This window comes from Podarcis melisellensis (assembly GCF_964234715.1).
Source record: "Podarcis melisellensis genome assembly, chromosome: 2".
NCBI lineage: Eukaryota > Metazoa > Chordata > Lepidosauria > Squamata > Lacertidae > Podarcis > Podarcis melisellensis.
In genome coordinates, this window is record NC_138529.1 from 107,328,238 (window position 1) to 107,348,851 (window position 20,614).

General features: G+C 43.5%; 2 protein-coding genes across 2 annotated transcripts in view; one reads left to right on the forward strand and one right to left on the reverse strand.

The window, feature by feature from the left end:
* Positions 1-20,614, forward strand: part of LOC309364603 (uncharacterized protein) — a 220,111-nt gene that overhangs the window by 107,708 nt on the left and 91,789 nt on the right. The gene's annotated exons all lie outside the window — the stretch shown is intronic.
* On the reverse strand, positions 258-16,422 carry LOC309359369 (uncharacterized protein; the record flags this gene model as incomplete). Its single annotated transcript, XM_081892932.1, has 3 exons — positions 16,195-16,422; positions 1,481-3,387; positions 258-335 (listed from the first exon to the last, which is right to left on the reverse strand). The coding sequence occupies exons 2-3, from the start codon at positions 3,296-3,298 to the stop codon at positions 258-260; spliced, it is 1,896 nt and encodes a 631-aa protein (XP_081749058.1). The 5' UTR covers positions 3,299-3,387; positions 16,195-16,422.

The following is a 20,614-nucleotide window of genomic DNA, read 5'->3' on the forward strand; positions in this document are numbered from 1 at the left end:
CATTGAGTTACAAATTAAGGCAAAGATCAACCATTGCTAGGTAGACCAGGAGACTTAATCCTAGAATCAACCCCTGCCCCCCACAGCCTGCTTTTGCCTGTAAATGTATTTGATTCAAAGGTCACATAAATCATCATGATTTTTTCCTCATTGATTCTGATGGGCGGGAGGGAGTTAAAAGTCACCCCATGGAGGTATATATGGGTCTGAGTGGCAGGTGATCCACTGCCAGACCGCTATCTTGACAAGAATCTTTCTCAAGGCCTTGTCTTCAAGAGGACAGGCAATGAATTCTGATTGACTGCTTGGAACAGAAATGTATTTGGGAGACACCGCTGAAGAGAAAAAGGGAAAAAACTCACAGCCCACTCCACAAATTATCCAGGCTGCTATGCATTTTCCCACCTTCCCTTGAAACAGCCTTGCCCTGTGTCACAAGCTGCCCTTGGGAATGGTCCCACATCTCAGAAGGCAGGCAGTGGGGACGAGTGCTGTGTTGCCCTGGGAGGAACACAATGGCACTGGAGGCTGCTGAGCAAAATGGCCCCCGTGGGCTCCATTGTGTTCCCACTTACCTTCTGATTGCTTGCCTTCTACCTCGAGGGCCACATCCACACCACATTTAAATCACTCTAGTACCCCTTCAGTCAGTCATGGCTTCCCCCAAAGCATTCTGGGAGCTGTAGTTTGCTGAGAGGAGACTCCCTGTTCCCCTCCCAGAGAGATATTACGTAGAGTGCCTTCACTGCCTATTCCTTGTCACAGAGAACTTGGTGAATTGTAACTCTTTGAGGGAAATAAGGGTTGCCATGGTTGAAGACTTGATTTCCTCTTCTCTTCTCTCCCCCCCTCCAGCAATATAGCTTCTATAGTTTCTATAGACTACATATGGTAGAGATATTTAAAATGAGAGTCCTCATAAGGACTCTTTTTTGCTCTTCAAAATATGGCAACCATACTTAACAGCTCCAAGCAACCTTAACAAACTACAGCTCCCAGAATTCTTTGGGGGAAGCCATGACTGTTTAAAGTAGTATACAGTGGTACCACTTGCCCCCTTGAACCGTGCCCGTCCTGGCTGATTAGAGCATGTCCAGACGAGGTGCGGGCCCCCCTGGATGAGATCATTAATCAGACCCTTGGTATGTGGACTTTCCCAGGGGAGTTGAAGGAAGCAGTGGTGCATCTATTCTTAAATAAAACATCTCTAGATCCTTTAGACCTATCCAATTACCGCCGGGTATCGAATCTTCCACATTCAATGCAATTAAATGGTTTCTAAGGTCTCCACTACGACTGAAGCTCTTTCCGCACTCGATGCATTCAAATGGTTTCTCCCCTGTGTGAGTTCGCTGATGTGTTGTAAGGGCTCCACTAAAACTGAAGCTCTTTCCACATTCAATGCATTCAAACGGTTTCTCCCCTGTGTGAGTTCGTTGATGTGTTCTAAGGGCTGCATTCTGTCTGAAGCTCTTTCCACATTCAATGCATTCAAATGGTTTCTCCCCTGTGTGAGTTCGTTGATGAAGCTCTTTCCGCACTCAATACATTTAAATGGTTTCTCCCCCGTGTGAGTTTGTTGATGTTTTCTAAGGTCTCCACTACGACTGAAGCTCTTTCCGCACTCAATGCATTCAAATGGTTTCTCCCCTGTGTGAGTTCGCTGATGTGTTGTAAGGGCTCCACTACAACTGAAGCTTTTTCCACATTCAATGCATTCAAACGGTTTCTCCCCCGTGTGAGTTCGTTGATGTGTTCTAAGATCTCCACTGCAACTGAAGCTCTTTCCACATTCAATGCATTCAAATGGTTTCTCCCCTGTGTGAGTTCGTTGATGTCTTCTAAGGCCTCCACTACGACTGAAGCTCTTTCCGCACTCAATGCATTCAAATGGTTTCTCCCCTGTGTGAGTTCGCTGATGTGTTGTAAGGGCTCCACTACAACTGAAGCTCTTTCCACATTCAATGCATTCAAATGGTTTCTCCCCTGTGTGAGTTCGCTGATGTGTTCTAAGGGCTCCACTACAACTGAAGCTCTTTCCACATTCAATGCATTCAAACGGTTTCTCCCCTGTGTGAGTTCGTTGATGTCTTCTAAGGGCTGCATTCTGTCTGAAGCTCTTTCCACATTCAATGCATTCAAATGGTTTCTCCCCTGTGTGAGTTCGCTGATGTGTTGTAAGGGCTCCACTACAACTGAAGCTCTTTCCACATTCAATGCATTCAAACGGTTTCTCCCCTGTGTGAGTTCGCTGATGTGTTGTAAGGGCTCCACTACAACTGAAGCTCTTTCCACATTCAATGCATTCAAACAGTTTCTCCCCTGTGTGAGTTCGCTGATGTGTTGTAAGGGCTCCACTACAACTGAAGCTCTTTCCACATTCAATGCATTTAAATGGTTTCTCCCCTTTGTGAGTTCGTTGATGTATTCTAAGGCCTCCATTTTGACTGAAGCTCTTTCCACATTCAATGCATTCAAATGGTTTCTTCCCCGTGTGAGTTCGTTGATGTGTTCTAAGGTGACCACTTTCACTGAAGCTCTTTCCACATTCAATGCATTTAAATGGTTTCTCCCCCGTGTGAGTTCGTTGATGTTTTCTAAGGTCTCCACTACAACTGAAGCTCTTTCCGCACTCAATACATTTAAATGGTTTCTCCCCCGTGTGAGTTCGTTGATGTTTTCTAAGGTCTCCACTACAACTGAAGCTCTTTCCGCACTCAATACATTTAAATGGTTTCTCCCCCGTGTGAGTTCGTTGATGTTTTCTAAGGTCTCCAATACAACTGAAGCTCTTTCCACATTCAATGCATTTAAACGGTTTCTCCCCTGTGTGAGTTCGTTGATGTATTCTAAGGTTTCCACTTTGACTGAAGCTCTTTCCACATTCAATGCATTTAAATGGTTTCTCCCCCGTGTGAGTTCGTTGATGTTTTCTAAGGTCTTCACTACGACTGAAGCTCTTTCCGCACTCAATACATTTAAATGGTTTCTCCCCCGTGTGAGTTCGTTGATGTTTTCTAAGGTCTCCACACTGCCTGAAGCTCTTTCCGCACTCAATACATTTAAATGGTTTCTCCCCTGTGTGAGTTCGTTGATGTGTTCTAAGGGCTCCACTAGAACTCAAGCTCTTTCCACATTCAATGCATTTAAACGGTTTCTCCCCATTGTGATTTTGTTGATGTATTCTAAGGGTTCCACTTTCACTGAAATTCTTTTCACACTCCATGTATTTACATGGATTCTCTCCTGTGTGAGTTTGTTGGTGTATCCTCAGTCTTCCAAAGGGTCTAAAGCACATTCCACATTCCTTGCATTTAAACTGTTTCTTTGTTCTTCCCAATGAATTCACAGATGGCTCCGTAGAATTCTGACCATTGTCTTCCTCACCTGCTTGGGAGTGGGGGGGGGGAAGAGAAAATCCTGTTAGACTTTTAGGAAAGACAATAAATGAACCATCTTCCTCCGTCCATCCTGACTAGGTTTACAGGTTCAGCTTCTTGAGAAGCGCAGAAGCCAAGGCAAGTTGTAGCTTCCTGGGAGGAAGGAAGAAGGGATTCTGCTGCCTCTGTAGAAGCCCCTATTGGGCACCCACTTCCCAAGAGCCTCCACCCATTTTCAAACACCTTTGGCAATTCCTTCCGTCTGCCTGTCCCTTCTCCCTTCCTAAGGCTGGCGTGGTATGGGCAGGAATGGCCTTGTGCCAGTTGCCCAAAGGGCCACAATAAATGTGATAATGTGTATCTCTGTAAATCCTCGAGTGTGCTTCTAAAACAGAAGTTATGGTAGTCTGTGCTTTATAACTGGTTATTTTGCAAGTTGCCGCCCCCCAATTGGGGCAGAAATACAGCTAATAGGAGAATCACAAAGATACAGCTGAAAGCTGGAACATGAGTCGCCACATGATGCAAATGGCTGCATGTAACACAGGTTCCCAACATGCACACCAACACAATGTCACAGAATGCGGTAGGGATCAGAACATATTCAGCAGAAATTGCCAGTGCTTGTTGCGCATGTGTATTATAATAAAATGAGGCAATGATGAATATCAGGAATGAACTCAGGCTTGCTAGAGAGGTTAAAAGCAACAAAAAAGGCTTTTATGGGTATGTTCGTAGCAAAAGGAAGAACAAAGAAACAGTGGGGTCACTCAGAGGAGAAGATGGTGAAATGCAAACAGGGGACAGAGAAAGGGCTGAACTCCTCAATGCCTAATGCCTCAGTCTTCTTTGATAAAGAAAACACTGCCCGACCTGAAGAATTTGGAGCAAATGATTCAGTAGAGGAAACACAGCCCAGAATAACTAAGGAGATAGTACAAGAATACTTGGCTAGTCTAGATGTATTCAAGTCTCCAGGGCCAGATGAACTGCATCCAAGAGTATTAAAAGAACTGGCAGATGTGATCTCAGAACCACTGGCAGTCATCTTTGATAATTCCTGGAGAACATGCAAAGTCCTGGCAGACTGCAGGAGGGCAAATGTTGTCCCTATTTTCAAAAGGGGGAAGAGGACCCAAATAATAACTGCCCAGTAAGTCTGACATCCATACCAAGGAAGATTCTGGAGCAGATCATTAAGAAGAGTTTGGATTTGATACCCCGCCTTTCACTCCCCTTCAGGAGTCTCAAAGCGGCTAACAGTCTCCTTTCCCTTCCTCCCCCACAACAAACACTCTGTGAGGTGAGTGGGGCTGAGAGAATTCAAAGAAGTGTGACTGTCCCAAGGTCACCCAGCAGCTGCATGTGGAGGAGCGGAGACGCGAACCCGGTTCCCCAGATTACGTGACTACCGCTTTTAACCACTACACCACACTGACACTAAGCAAACAGTCTGTGAGCACTTAGAAAGGAATGCTGTGATCACCAATAGTCAGCATGGATTTCTGAAAAATAAGTCAGGTCAGACTAACCTGATCTCGTTTTTTTGTCAGAATTACAAGCCTGGTAGATGAAGGGAACGCAGTGGATGTAGCCTACCTTGATTTCAGCAAGGCCTTTGACAAGTTGCCCCATGATATTCTTGTAAAGAAGCTGGTAAAATGTGGTCTTGACTATGCTACCACTCAGTGGATTTGTAACTGGCTGACTGACCGAACCCAAAGGGTGCTTATTAATGGTTCCTCTTCATCCTGGAGAAGAGTGACTAGTGGGGTGCCACAGGGTTCTGTCTTGGGCCCGGTCTTATTCAACATCTTTATCAACGACTTGGATGATGGACTCAAGGGCATCCTGATCAAATTTGCAGATGACACCAAACTGGGAGGGGTGGCTAACACCCCAGAGGACAGGATCACACTTCAAAACGACCTTGACAGATTAGAGAACTGGGCCAAAACAAACAAGATGAATTTTAACAGGGAGAAATGTAAAGTATTGCACTTGGGCAAAAAAAATGAGAGGCACAAATACAAGAGGGGTGACACCTGGCTTGAGAGCAGTACATCTGAAAAGGATCTAGGAGTCTTGGTTGACCACAAACTTGACATGAGCCAACAGTGTGACGCGGCAGCTAAAAAAGCCAATGCAATTCTGGGCTGCATCAATAGGAGTATAGCATCTAGATCAAGGGAAGTAATAGTGCCACTGTATTCTGCTCTGGTCAGACCTCACCTGGAGTACTGTGTCCAGTTCTGGGCACCACAGTTCAAGAAGGACACTGACAAACTGGAACGTGTCCAGAGGAGGGCAACCAAAATGGTCAAAGGCCTGCAAACGATGCCTTATGAGGAACGGCTAAGGGAGCTGGGCATGTTTAGCCTGGAGAAGAGGAGGTTAAGGGGTGATATGATAGTCATGTTCAAATATATAAAAGGATGTCACTTACAGGAGGGAGAAAGGTTGTTTTCTGCTGCTCCAGAGAAGCGGACACGGAGCAATGGATCCAAACTACAAGAAGATTCCACCTAAACATTAGGAAGAACTTCCTGACAGTAAAAGCTGTTCAACAGTGGAATTTGCTGCCAAGGAGTGTGGTGGAGTCTCCTTCTTTGGAGGTCTTTAAGCAGAGGCTTGACAACCATATGTCAATCAAGTCCATATGACAGACAATATGGACTTGATTGACATTTGGAGAACTAAAAACCCTCTAGGTAGAGAGGGGACCTTTTTCTCTGAAGCCAGTATGACATGGACAAGAATTGACCAAATCTGGATTACAAGAGGGATGGCACCTAAGATATGAAAAGTTTGCTCCGACCATAACCCTGTGAAAATGGATATGAAATTAATACCGATTGGTTCCTTCAGATGGAGAATGAATGACACCTTATTTAGAGACTGTGAAATCATTAAGAAGGCCCCAAAAAACTATGAAAGACTATTTTGAGATAAACCTGAAGACAACTGTAGAAAAAAGAATAATCTGGGATGCGAGTAAGGCGGTCATGAGAGGTTTTCTGATCCAACAAAATACCTTAAAGAGGAGACTTCAAGAAGAAAGAAAAAGAAAGATTTTGGAGAAAATTGGAGATGGAGAGAAGAGATTAAGGTCTAAACCAAAGTCACGGGAGATCCTTCGAGAAATTAAATTATATCAAGCACAATATTTGAAATTGGTTAATCAGGATATAGAATGGAAGATTAAACAAATGAGACAAAGAACTTTTGAATCAGCTAATAAATGTGGAAAGCTGCTAGCATGGCAGCTGAAGAAAAGACAAAAACTCAATACCGTGACAAATCTTGAAGTAAATGGAAGAAATGTACAAAACCCACAGGAGATTAAAGACTGTTTCCAGAGATATTTCAAACAATTGTATGCACAAGGGCCACAGAATGAGACCAGGATTGATGAATTCTTAATAACAAATGGATTACAAAATATTTCACAAGAGAATAAACTAATATTGAATGGAAAAATTTCTGAACAGGAGGTGGAAGGTGCCATTAAGAATCTGCAACTCCAGGCCCAGACGGGCTCTCCTCCAAATATTACAAAGTGATGAAAGACTATCTAATTCAACCATTAATGGAGGTCTGCAACGAAATTATGGAGGGGAAAAGAGCGCCGGAGTCGTGGAAAGATGCTTACATCACTCTTATACCGAAAAATGAGTGGAAAAGACCCAGCTTAAGAACTACCGCCCCATATACCTACTTAACATGGATTATAAAATTTTTGCAGATATTTTAGCTAAAAATTTGAAAAAGGTTTTGGCAGGAATCATACACAAAGATCAAGCAGGCTTTCTCCCAGGTAGGCATATGTCAAATAATATAAGGAATTTAATTGACATTTTGGAAAAACTACAAGCTAATATCAATACAAAAGCAGTATTGATATTCATAGACGCTGAGAAAGCCTTTGACAACATCTCTTGGAGCTTTATGAAGAAAAACTTGCTTGGGATGGGGGTGGGAGAAAGGTTTGGAAACGGTATAGGGGCGATCTACTCGGAACAAAAGGCAAAGTTAATTGTGAATAATGTGGTTACAGAAGAAGTCAAGATAGAGAAAGGGACACGACAAGGCTGCCCAATTTCCCCTCTACTTTTTATTTCAGTCCTGGAGGTATTGCTGACTATGATTAGAAGGGACCAACAGATTCAAGGTATACAGGTCGGAGTGAAACATTACAAATTAAAAGCTTATGCAGATGACCTAGTTTTGACACTACAGGAGCCAATCCCTAGTACTAGAAGAGCTTTGGAACTAATACAGGAGTTTGGTCAGGTAGCAGGGTTTAAATTGAACAAGTTAAAAACTATGGTTTTAGAGAAAAATCTAACACAAATGGAGAAAGACAGGTTTCAGAGAGAAACAGGCTTAACAGTAGTGAAAAAAACAAAATACCTAGGGGTGAATATGACTTCAAAGAATGCTAACTTGTTTAAAGACAATTATGAAAAATGTTGGTCTGAAGTGAAAAAAGATCTTGAGATATGGACAAACCTAAAGTTATCCTTACTGGGTAGAATAGCAGTAATCAAAATGAATGTATTGCCAAGGCTATTGTTTTTATTTCAATCGCTACAGATTATCGATAAGATGGACTGTTTCAAGAAGTGGCAAAAAGAAATTTCTAGATTTATCTGGCAGGGCAAAAAGCCCAGGATTAAATACAAAATTCTTACTGATGTGAAAGAGAGAGGGGGGTTTGCCCTGCCGGACTTTAAACTATATTATGAGGCGGCAGCTTTTTGCTGGCTGAAGGATTGGCTACTTCTTGAGAACACAGACATTCTAGATTTGGAAGGATATGATAATGCTTTCGGATGGCATGCATATTTGTGGTATGGTAAGGATAAAGTGCAACGGTCGTTCAAAAACCATATTGTCAGAAAAGCGTTGTTTAATGTCTGGGTCAGATATAAAGATCTTTTGGAGAATAAAACCCCAAGGTGGCTTTCCCCAATGGAGGCTAAGGCCTTAAAAAAACTCAACATGGAAACTAACTGGCCAAAATACTGTGAAATTCTGGAGCAAGAGGGAGATAAATTGAAATTGCAGAGTTATGAGAAACTTAAAGACAAGGTGCGTGATTGGTTACATTATTTTCAAGTAAGAGAGGCTTATAATTTGGGCAGGAAAATTGGCTTCCAGGTGGAAAAATCGAAACTAGAAACAGAATTGTTAGAACCCAGTGTTAAGGTACTGTCGAGAATGTATAACGTGCTGCTGAAATGGAATACTGAGGATGAAACGGTTAAATCTGCTATGATAAAATGGGCACAAGATATTGGTCAAAACATTATGTTTGCTGACTGGGAACGGTTGTGGACCACCGGTTTGAAATTTACGGCATGTACTGCCATAAGAGAGAATATTATGAAAATGATATATAGGTGGTACATGACCCCAGTCAAGCTAGCAAAGATATACCATTTGCCTGATAACAAATGTTGGAAATGCAAAGAAACAGAAGGAACCTTCTTTCACCTTTGGTGGGCCTGCCCGAGGATTAAGGCTTTCTGGGAAATGATATATAATGAACTGAAAAAAGTATTTAAATATACTTTCTTAAAGAAACCAGAGGCCTTTCTTCTGGGTATGGTCGGCCAATTGGTGCCAAAGAAGGACAGAACTTTTTTTATGTATGCTACAGCAGCAGCGAGAATACTGATTGCGAAACACTGGAAGACACAAGATCTACCCACCTTGGAAGAATGGCAGATGCAAGTTATAGACTATATGGAACTGGCAGAAATGACCAGCAGAATCCGAGATCAAGGAGAAGAGTTGGTGGAAGAAGATTGGAAGAAGTTTAAAGTTTATCTACAAAATTACTGTAAAATCTATGAGTGCAGTGTAAATGAAATGATGGGGGTTCTAGTGATTAAGATAAGTAAGAATACAAAGGGAAAGATAAAGGTTAAAAATGAATATGAATGAGTTTGCTGAAAAATCTGTTAAAGTGGAATACAAGAAGGGAAGGTGGGAGGAAGCAAAGAAAATAAGGTTTTGAAGATGACCAAAAGGAACCAGAGTTTCTTTTTAACTTTTTATTAGTCTTTTTTATGTCTTTTATTTTTCTTTGTGATTTTTGATATTGTTTGTGTTTTTGATGCTTGTTGTTTGTTGTCTTTTTATCTTTGTAAAATCTAATAAAATATCATTTTAAAAAAAAAGACAACCATATGTCAGGAGTGCTCTGATGGTGTTTCCTGCTTGGCAGGGGGTTGGACTCGATGGCCCTTGTGGTCTCTTCCAACTATGATTCTATGATTCTATTCTAGGAACGTGAAACTCCAAAGGGACTTTTTTAAGGAGGCGGGAGACGCAAGAAAAAATTAGATTCTTTTGGCAACAATAAACATTAGAACAAGGAACTGCTGAGCAAAAACAAAAACAGGAGCATGTGCTGAAGTTCTTGCAGAAAGGGGGCGGGGCCTTCAAAGGTCTCATAATCGACCCAAAACAACACAGAGGTCTGCCTGTCAATTGCAGTCCAGTGCTTGGACATCTCTGGTGTATAAGATTGGTTGAAATCGAAATGCTTTGTTTGAAATTATATAAATACCAATGCCTGGACCACATATGTGGTGGAGGCGTGAGGAAATTAAGAAATTTTGGATAGTAGTACACGAAGAACCAAAGAAGATGTTGAAAATATCAAAAACAAACCAGAGACATATCTCCTTGGATTGACAGAAGATGAGATACCACGGGGGGCAAGAATTTTTCTCTATGCAAGTACAGCTGCTAGAATAGTGACTGCTGCTAGGTGGAAGTCAAAAACTATACCCACAAAGGAGGAATGGATTTGTAAACTAAATGAATATTTAATTCTAGCAAAATTAACTGCTATAATAAGAAATCAGTTGTATCAAAAATTTAAAAAGGAGTGGAAATGTTTTGAGGAATATATGGCAAAGTATTGCTCAAAAAAAGATATGCTAATATGCCTAGATTAAAATGTGAAGTACTGGATGGAAGAATAATTAGTAAGGAAAGATAATAAGAATATATAGATGATTTGAGAAGATTGTAGAATGCAAAGGTTATTGTAAAGTGTATAATGTGGAGGAAATAGAATGGGGGCGGAGGGAAGTGGGAGGAAGGAGAAAAGAATAATATGATGGACTGAGGAAATAGAAATGTAAATGTATGGAGGGATGGGGAGGAAATGGTGTTGGCTTTGGTATATCTGTATTGTAAAGTAATATGTGAAAACCAATAAAATAATCTAAATGGGGGGGGAGCCAAAGCCATGAACATGATCATCTGACGCATCAGGATCTGTACCAAGTAATATTTAATGACCATGTCCTTCATGGATCAATGCCTTGTCATGGCAAAGGGGCTTGAATAACTCAGAGACAAGGAGAAGGGGACGACAGAGGACGAGATGGTTGGACGGTGTCCTCGAAGCTACAAGCATGAGTCTGACCAAACTGCGGGAGGCAGTGGAAGACAGGAGTGCCTGGCGTGCTCTGGTCCATGGGGTCATGAAGAGTCGGACACGACTAAACAACAACAACAACATAACTCAGAGACACTATGAGCTATGCCGTGCAGGGCCACCCTAGACCGACACGTCAAAGTGGAGAGTTTTCAATAAACTTGATCCACCTGGAGCAGGAACCAGCAAGCCACGCCAGTATCCCTGCCGAGAAAACTCCATGGTCGTATAAAAGTTATGACGCTGGGTATTGTTGGCCAAGGGGTGTTAAAGAAGGATCAAACATTTTTTATGTATGCAACAACAGCAGCAAGGATACTCGTCGCCAAGCATTGGAAAACTCAAGATATACCCACACTGGAAGAATGGCAGATGCAACTGATAGACTATATAGAATTGGCCAAGATGACGGGCAGAATCCGAGACCTGGGAGAGGAGACGGTGGAAGAAGACTGGAAAAAATTTAAGATTTATTTGCAAAAATATTGTAAATTGTATGAATGTTAAGCAGGATGCTTGATCATAAACAATTTGGCACCATCGGAACAGATGAAGTGAATTATGAAGATAAGTTAAATTTATGAAAAAGCAATTTTTTTTAGATAACTATTAGGCTAAGCTTATTGTTTTAATAGAGTGAAATGAATATATCTAAAATTTAAGATATAACATTGGAAAACTAGATTGTAAGGTGGGGACAAGGTGATAAATTTGCTGGATTAATTTTTATAAATTTGGAACGCAGGAGCGGGAGATGTGAGGAAGTCCAAAGAGGACAAGAAAATATGTTATAAAATGTGATGTTTTGTTTTGTGTGTTGTAGCCAAAAAATCTTTAATAAATATTATTTAAAAAATTTAAAAAAGTTATGACGCTGGAAGATGAACCCTGGAAGTGTGCCTGGAAGTGAAAGAAAAGTCCAGTGCTGCAAAGAAAAATATATGAACCTGGAATATGAGATCCATGATCCATGGTAAGCTGGATGTGGTAAAAAATGAAATGGCAAGAATAAATATTGACATAGTGGGCATCAGTGAACTAAAATGGACAGGAAAGGGCGAATTCAATTTGGATGATCATCATATCCTACTACTGAGGACAAGATTCCCATAGAAGAAATGGAGTGGCCCTCTTAGTCAACAAAAGAGTGGCAAAAGCTGTACTGGGATGCAATCTCAAAAATGATAAAATGATCTCGATACAAATCCAAGGCAGACCTTTTAACATCACAGTAATCCAGGTTTATGCACCAACTACCAATGCTGAGGGACGTGGGTGGCGCTGTGGGTTAAATCACAGAGCCTAGGACTTGCTGATCAGAAGGTCGGCGGTTTGAATCCCCATGATGGGGTGAGCTCCCGTTGTTCGATCCCTGCTCCTGCCAACCTAGCTGTTCAAAAGCACCTCAAAGTGCAAGTAGATAAATAGGTACCACTTCGGCGGGAAGGTGTTTCCATGCGCTGCTCTGGTTCGCCAGAAGCAGCTTAGTCATGCTGGCCACATGCCGATCTGCACACAAAAGCCAGCTCCCTCGGCCAGTAAAGCAAGATAAGCGCCCCAACCCCAGAGTTGGCCTTGACTGGACCTAATGGTCAGGGGTCCCTTTACCTTACCAATGCTCAACAAAATGAACTTGACCAATTCTAGGAAGACTTACAACACCTTCTAGAACTAACACCAAAGAAGGATGTTTTTCTCCTCCTAGGGGACTGGAATGCTAAAGTAGGGAGTCAAAGAGATAAAAGGAACAATTGGCAAGTTTGGCCTTGGAGTTCAAAACGAAGCAGTGCAAAGGCTAATAGAGTTCTGTCAAGAGAACAGGCTGGTCATAACAAACACTCTTTTCCAACAACACATGAGATGACTCTACACATGCACATCACCAGATGGGCAGCATCAAAATCAAATTGATTATATTCTTTGCAGCCAAAGATGGAGAAGTTCTATACAGTCAGCAAAAACTAGACCTGGAGCTGACTGTGGCTCAGATCATCAGCTTCTTATAACAAAATTCAAGCTTAAACTGAAGAAAGTAGGGAAAACCACTGGGTCAGTGAGATACAATCTAAATCAAACCCCTTATGAATACACAGTGGAAGAGAGGAACACATTTAAGGATTTAGATTTGGTGGACAGAGTGCCTGAAGAACTATGGTTGGAGGCTCAGAACATCATACAGGAGGCAGCAATGAAAATCATCCCAATGAAAAGGAAATGCAAGAAAGCAAAGTGGTTGTCCAATGAGGCCTTACAAACCGCGGGGGACAGAAGGCAAGCAAAATGCGAGGGAGATAGTTAAAGATACATGAAATTGAATGCAGACTTCCAACGAATAGCAAGGAGAGACAAGAGGGACTTCTTAAACGAGCAGTGCAAAGAAATAGAGGGAAACAATAGAATGGGAAATACCAGAGATCTGTTCAAGAAAATTGGAGATATTAAAGGAAGATTTTATGCAAAGATTACCATTATAAAGGACAAAAGTGGTACGTGTGGGAGCCATGAAGCCATGGCAGAGGCTTGTAATTGTTGCGTGGTGCCTCGCTGACCGGCATGTCTGTGCCTTGCAGTGTATTGAATGTATTGACCTTATATGGAGTTGTATTCCCTCTGGGCAGTAATTATCTTATATGGTGATGGGTGTTGTAAAGCCATGATTGGGCGATGTAACGTGAGACACTGGCAGACGGCCATGCAGGCTGGGAGAAAAAGGATAATAAAATTACCAGAGAGGAGAGAAGTCGAAGGAGCTGCCCTCCATCCTGAAAATACTGCTGTCTCTCTGTGTCTTTTTTCTATGCTGTGCACCATTTGATGACGGCTGGTTTCCGTCAGGTACAGACCTTACAGAAGCAGAAGACATCAAGAAGAGGTGGCAAGAATACACAGAGGAATTATGCCAGGAAGATATGGATGTCCCATACACCCCAGGTAGTGTGACTGATGACCTTGAGCCAGACATCCTGGAGAGTGACGTCAAACGGGCCTTAGAAACCACTGCTAATAACAAGGCCAGTGGAAGTGATGACATTCCAGCGGAATCTTAAAAGATGATGCTGTGAAGGTGCTACACTCAATATGCCAGCAAGTTTGGAAAACTCAGCAGTGGCCAGAGGATTGGAGAATATCAGTCTACAACGCAATCCCAAAGAAGGGCAGCACCAAAGAATGCTCCAACTACTGCACAATCATTTCACACGCTAGCAAGGTTATGCTTAAAATTCTACAAGGCAGGCTTAAGCAGTACGCAGACCGAGAACTCCCAGAAGTGCAAGCTGGATTTTGGAGGGGCAGAAGAACCAGAGACCAAATTGCAATAATGCGCTGGATTAGGGAGAAAGCTAGAGAGTTCCAGAAAATCATCTACTTCTGCTTCATTGACTACGCAAAAGCCTTTGACTGTGTGGACCACAGCAAACTATGGCAAGTTCTTAAAAAAATGGGAGTGCCTGATCACCTCATGTGTCTCCTGAGAAATCCCTATGTGGGACAAGAAGCAACAGTTAGAACTGGATATGGAACAACTGATTGGCTCAAAATTGGGAAAGGAGTACGACAAGGCTGTATATTGTCTCCTTGCTTATTTAACTTAAATGCAGAGGACGAGATGGTTGGACAGTGCTCTTAAAGCTACTAACATGAGTTTGACCAGACTGCAGGAGGCAGTGGAATATAGGAGTGCCTGGCGTGCTCTGGTCCATGGGGTCACAAAGAGTCAGACACGATAGGTGACTAAAGAACAACAACGATGTCCAGTCAGCATTCCCTAATGTAGAAGCAATTCTGAGAATGTTCCTCTGAATGATGATTGCAAATTGCCATTTGTAAAGATCCGTTTCTTGACTGAAGAGGATAAAAAATGAATTTGGAACAACAATAAGATAAATTATGTTACTTCAGCCACATGTACATAGAAAGTGACAAGCTAAGCAGTTTATCATTTCATGATATCCTCTGACTTTGCTTTGGCAAAGGCAAGAAGGAAAGTATTGTAATTTAGATCATGTTTGTGTACTGTTTGTATACACAGTACAGAATGAATCATGATAAAATTATACAGTTGAATGGGTATTGGGTAGATGCAGTAATACAATTAGTCCTGTAAAATAATTTTAATATACAGGTGTGTACAGTATTGGTATTATTTATAAATGTGACATATTACTAGAAATACTGTCTTTTACACTCACTAAGTGTAACAGGGTACAAAGGTCTGCTGTCCCAATGAAGAATGTGGACTATTATGGTAATATTGATACTGATATAAAAAATGCATTGTATTAAGTACAATTGCATTATACAGGTTATCACACTTAATTTCATATTAATAATATTTATAATTATTAGTAGTTTGCATCATATATTTACACCTATTATTATAGCAAGTTTCTAGGACTAGATTAGGATTCTTTGTAAATTGTGTTTCTAAAGGAACTTTTGTTATTGCCAAATGCCAATGTGTTTGCATTAAGTTTGTTATGAATAACAAAATCATTTTAAGTTAGAGCTTAATAATTATTTCACTATTAATATACTTCGTAATTGTATTTCAGTTCAACAATTACTTTGAGAAAATACATACTCTGTTCTGTGCAAATGGTTTGAGATACCTATTAGGTCCATAAATTATCATACAGCCTATATTCAACACAAAAAACAGCGACAATTTGTTATTGACAAAGGACAGCTGGACATATAAAGGGCCCCATTACCTCCAGTAGCTTAGGGCCTCATCAAACCTCAATCCGGCCCCGCCCCCACTACTTTATGCAAGGAGTTCAAGAACAAAGAGCTCTTTGGAGGAGGCCTCAGCCCTTCCTTCTTCCTGCCAGGCCCCCCTGCCTTTGTTTTCCTCCCCATCTTTCCCTCTTTCTCCCTCTGCCATCCAGCAATCCATGTCCCCATCTCCTCTACAAAACGGAAGACGTGGATGTTTGGATGTTTTTGGTGTTTCTTATTTTGTTGGAAGCCGCCCAGAGTGGCTGAGGAAATCCAGAAAATGGGGGCGGGGTATAAATATCATTTATTTATTTATTTATTTATATTATTATTACTATGGCGAGGCTGGTCTGCAATACCCAACCCTCTCACCTTTCCCGCCTCCTTCCCTGCAACTCCCTTTGCACCAGATCTGGGAGAGAGAAGAAGCTTCTCTCTTTCCACAGCGGAACACGACCCCCCCTCCACTTTCAAGGCCCCATTAAGAGAAACAGCTCCCCGTCCTCCCTTCTCTTCTTCTCCCCGCCCGGACTTGTGCATGCCGCCTCTCTCCGTCCCGGGGCTTCTCATCCTGGACCCCCCACCCCTTGCCAAGCCCCTTCCCTCCTTCCCCGCCGCTGGCTTTGCACTCACCCGAAATCCTGGCAGCAGCAGCGACCCTGGGCAGCGGGGGCGGGAATGGGAGCCCCTGCCTGGGAGGCAGGATATTTCCGGGGGCGGGATAATTGCAGGACCCAGCCAATGGGGAGAGGAGGGAGGGAAGCTGGGCTTCGAGTACAGGGAACAGATGCTCGTTGCCTTAAGGGTTAAAGCCAGAGAGTGGAAGCTGCTGGGGGAGGGGCTGCTCGATACTGATTTGGGAAAGGGGGCCCGGCTTAAGCGGAACAGCTGACCCGCCCCCTCTGGGGGGGGGTTGTGCAATGCAATACCCATGGAACTGGGGTTGGGGGTGGAGAGAGAGCAGGCAGGGAAGCGGTGGGTCAAGTGTGGGGGTATTGTAGCTGATTCAACCTAGTTGCAAATAAGAGACAGGGGCCTCTCCCTGAAGGTTCTCTCTCTCTCTCTCTCTCTCTCTCTCACACACACACACACACACACACACACAGAAAAACATTCGTCTGCATGCACACACAGATCACATGAAGACCCCTGAAGCTTCTCTCTTTCCACAGTGGAAACCCCTCCCCCCCTCCACCTTCAAGGCCCCATTAAAAATACCAGCTCCCTTTCCTCCCTTCTCTTCTTCTCCCCGTCCCGGGGCTTCTCATCCTGGACCCCCCACCCCTTGCCAAGCTCCTTCCCTCCCCCCCCCGGCTTTGCACTCACCCGAAATCCTGGCAGCAGCAGCGACCCTGGGCAGCGGGGGGGGGGAAATGGGAGCCCCCGCCTGGGAGGCAGGATATTTCCGGGGGCGGGATAATTGCAGTACCCAGCCAATGGGGAAAGGAGGGAGGGAACCTGGGTTTCGAGTATAGGGAATATATGCTCACTGCCATAAAGGTTAAAGGCAGAGAGTGGAAGCTGCTGCTCGATACTGATTTGGGAAAGGGGGCACGGCTTAATTAGAACAGCTGACCCGCCCCCTCTGCCCTTGTCCTGCGCTGTCCTTGTCCTGCAAGGAATCCGGTGAGTGCAAAGTGCCTCGGGGTGCAACAAGCTTTGGGCGGCGGGGTTGTGCAATGCAATGCAATACCCATAATTGGGGTTGGGGGTGGAGAGAGAGCAGGCAGGGAAGCCGCGGGGGGGGGGTGTTGCAGCTTATTCATCCTCCTTGCAAAGAAGAGACATGGCCTCTCCCTGAAGGTACGCTCCTTCTCACTCTCACTCTCTCTCTCACACAGATCACATGAAGGCAGTCATCTTTGAGTATTCCTGGAGAACAGGCGAAGTCCCGGCAGACTGGAGGAGGGCAAATGTTATCCCTATTTTCAAAAAGGGGAAAAGAGAGGACCCAAATAATTACCGCCCAGTCAGTCTGACATCAATACCAGGGAAGATTCTGGAGCAGATCATTAAGCAAACAGTCTGTGAGCACCTAGAAAGGAATGTTGTGATCACCAATAGTCAGCATGGATTTCTGAAAAATAAGTCATGTCAGACTAACCTGATCTCGTTTTTTGACAGAATTACAAGCCTGGTAGATGAAGGGAACGCAGTGGATGTAGCCTACCTTGATTTCAGCAAGGCATTCGACAAGGTGCCCCATGATATTCTTGTAAAGAAGTTGGTAAAATGCGGTCTTGACTATGCCACCACTCAGTGGATTTGTAACTGGCTGACTGACCGAACCCAAAGGGTGCTCATCAATGGTTCCTCTTCATCCTGGAGAAGAGTGACTAGTGGGGTGCCACAGGGTTCTGTCTTGGGCCCGGTCTTATTCAACATCTTTATCAATGACTTGGATGATGGACCCAAGGGCATCCTGATCAAATTTGCAGATGACACCAAACTGGGAGGGGTGGCTAACACCCCAGAGGACAGGATCACACTTCAAAACGACCTTGACAGATTAGAGAACTGGGCCAAAACAAACAAGATGAACTTTAACAGGGAGAAATGTAAAGTACTGCACTTGGGCAAAAAAAATGAGAGGCACAAATACAAGAGGGGTGACACCTGGCTTGAGAGCAGTACATCTGAAAAGGATCTAGGAGTCTTGGTTGACCACAAACTTGACATGAGCCAACAGTGTGACGCGGCAGCTAAAAAAGCCAATGCAATTCTGGGCTGCATCAATAGGAGTATAGCATCTAGATCAAGGGAAGTAATAGTGCCACTGTATTCTGCTCTGGTCAGACCTCACCTGGAGTACTGTGTCCAGTTCTGGGCACCACAGTTCAAGAAGGACACTGACAAACTGGAACGTGTCCAGAGGAGGGCAACCAAAATGGTCAAAGGCCTGCAAACGATGCCTTATGAGGAACGGCTAAGGGAGCTGGGCATGTTTAGCCTGGAGAAGAGGAGGTTAAGGGGTGATATGATAGCCATGTTCAAATATATAAAAGGATGTCATATAGAGGAGGGAGAAAGGTTGTTTTCTGTTTCTCCAGAGAAGCGGACACGGAGCAATGGATCCAAACTACAAGAAAGAAGATTCCACCTAAACATTAGGAAGAACTTCCTGGCAGTAAGAGCTGTTCGACAGCGGAATCTGCTGCCAAGGAGTGTGGTGGAGTCTCCTTCTTTGGAGGTCTTTAAGCAGAGGCTTGACAACCATATGTCAGGAGTGCTCTGATGGTGTTTCCTGCTTGGCAGGGGGTTGGACTCGATGGCCCTTGTGGTATATTCCACCTCTATGATTCTATGAAGAGCCCTGTAGTTTGATCAAGCCCATCTAGTCCCGCACCCTGTTAGAATCATAGAATCGTAGAGATGGAAGGGGACCCTGAGAGTCATCTAGTTTAACCCCCTACAATGCAGGAATCTCAGCACTGTCTCCTCATAGTGGCCAAGCCTGCAAGGAGGATTGGAGCCCAAGTGCATCTCTTCCCTCCGGCGGCTTCCGGGAACCGCTATCAATTAAGCATAATAATAAAAATAATAGCAATAAAATTTTATTCATATCCCGCCCTCCCCAGCCGAAGCTGGGCTCAGAGCGGCTAACAACAGTAAAATGATACAACATTCTAAAATCATTTCATTATAAAATCAGTTCACATCAGATTAATGGCAACCATTGGGCTAGAGTTTTGTGAGGATTGCCAAGGGAGGGTGTCAGGCTGTGCCTTGGCCAAAGGCCTGGTGGAACAGCTCTGTCTAGCAGACCCTGCGGAAAGATGTCAAGTAACGCAGGGCCCTAGCCCAGAGCGTTGCACCAGATCGGAGCCACAGCTGAAAAAGCCTTGGTTCTGGTTGAGGCCAGCCTAACCTCTCTGTGGCCCGGGACCTCCAAGATGTTTTTGTATGAAGACTGTAAGGTCCTCTTTGGGACATACCAGGAGAGGTGGTCCTGTAGGTACAAGTGTCCTAGGGTGTATAGGCCTTTAAAGGTTAAAACCAACACCTTAAATCTGATCCTGTACTCCACCGGGAGCCAGTGCAGCTGGTATAGTACCGGGTGAATGTGATCCCACAGGGAGGACCCCGTAAGGAGTCTCGCCACGGCATTCTGCACCCGCTGGACTTTCTGGGTCAGTCTCCAGGGCAGCCCCATGTAGAGCAAGTTACCAAAATCCAGTCTGGAGGTGACCGTTGCGTGGATCACAGTGGATAGGTCAGGGCGAGAGAGGTAAGGAGTCAACTGCTTAGCTTGGCGGAAATGAAAAAATGCCGCCTTTGTTATAGCTGCAATCTGCACCTCCACGGAAAGGTATCGAAGATTACACCCAAACTCTTAACGGACGGTGCTGGCACTAATTGCACCCCCGCAAGAGATGGGAGTTGCCCCCCCCCCAATACCCTATCATCCCAACTCAGTCAAAGGACCTGTGTCTTCGAAGGATTTAACTTCAACCAGCTCCCGCGTAACCATCCAGCCACAGCTTCCAAAAATCTGATCAGTGTGTCTGAGGCCGAGTCAGTATGGCCATCCATCAACAGATAGATTTGGGTGTCATAATAATAATAATACGTTATAATAATAATAATATAACATTATTTATACCCGCTCATCTGGCTGGGTTTCCACAGCTACTAGGGCAGCTCCCAACAGAATATTTTTTTAAAACCAATGAAACAAACATTAAAAGCTTCTCCATATAGGGATGCCTTCAGATGTCTTATAAAAGTCAGATAGATGCTTATTTCCTTGACATCTGAAGGGAGAGCATTCCACAGAGCGGGTGCCACTACCAAGAAGGCCCGCTGCCTGGTTCCCTGTCATTGAGTTGATATAGAGCATCTAAACTAAATTTGTCTGCTTCTGTCAAAGAAGCAGAATCAGGAAGTTTTTAATGTCTGATGTCTTATTATGTTTTTATATTTTACTGGAAGTCATCCAAATTGCCTGGAGAATAATAATAACAGTAGTAATTATACCACTTTTTCAATCTGAAAAATTATTTGTACCAGTGCATTTGGAAGTATCAGAATAACTTGAGGTAATATATTCATA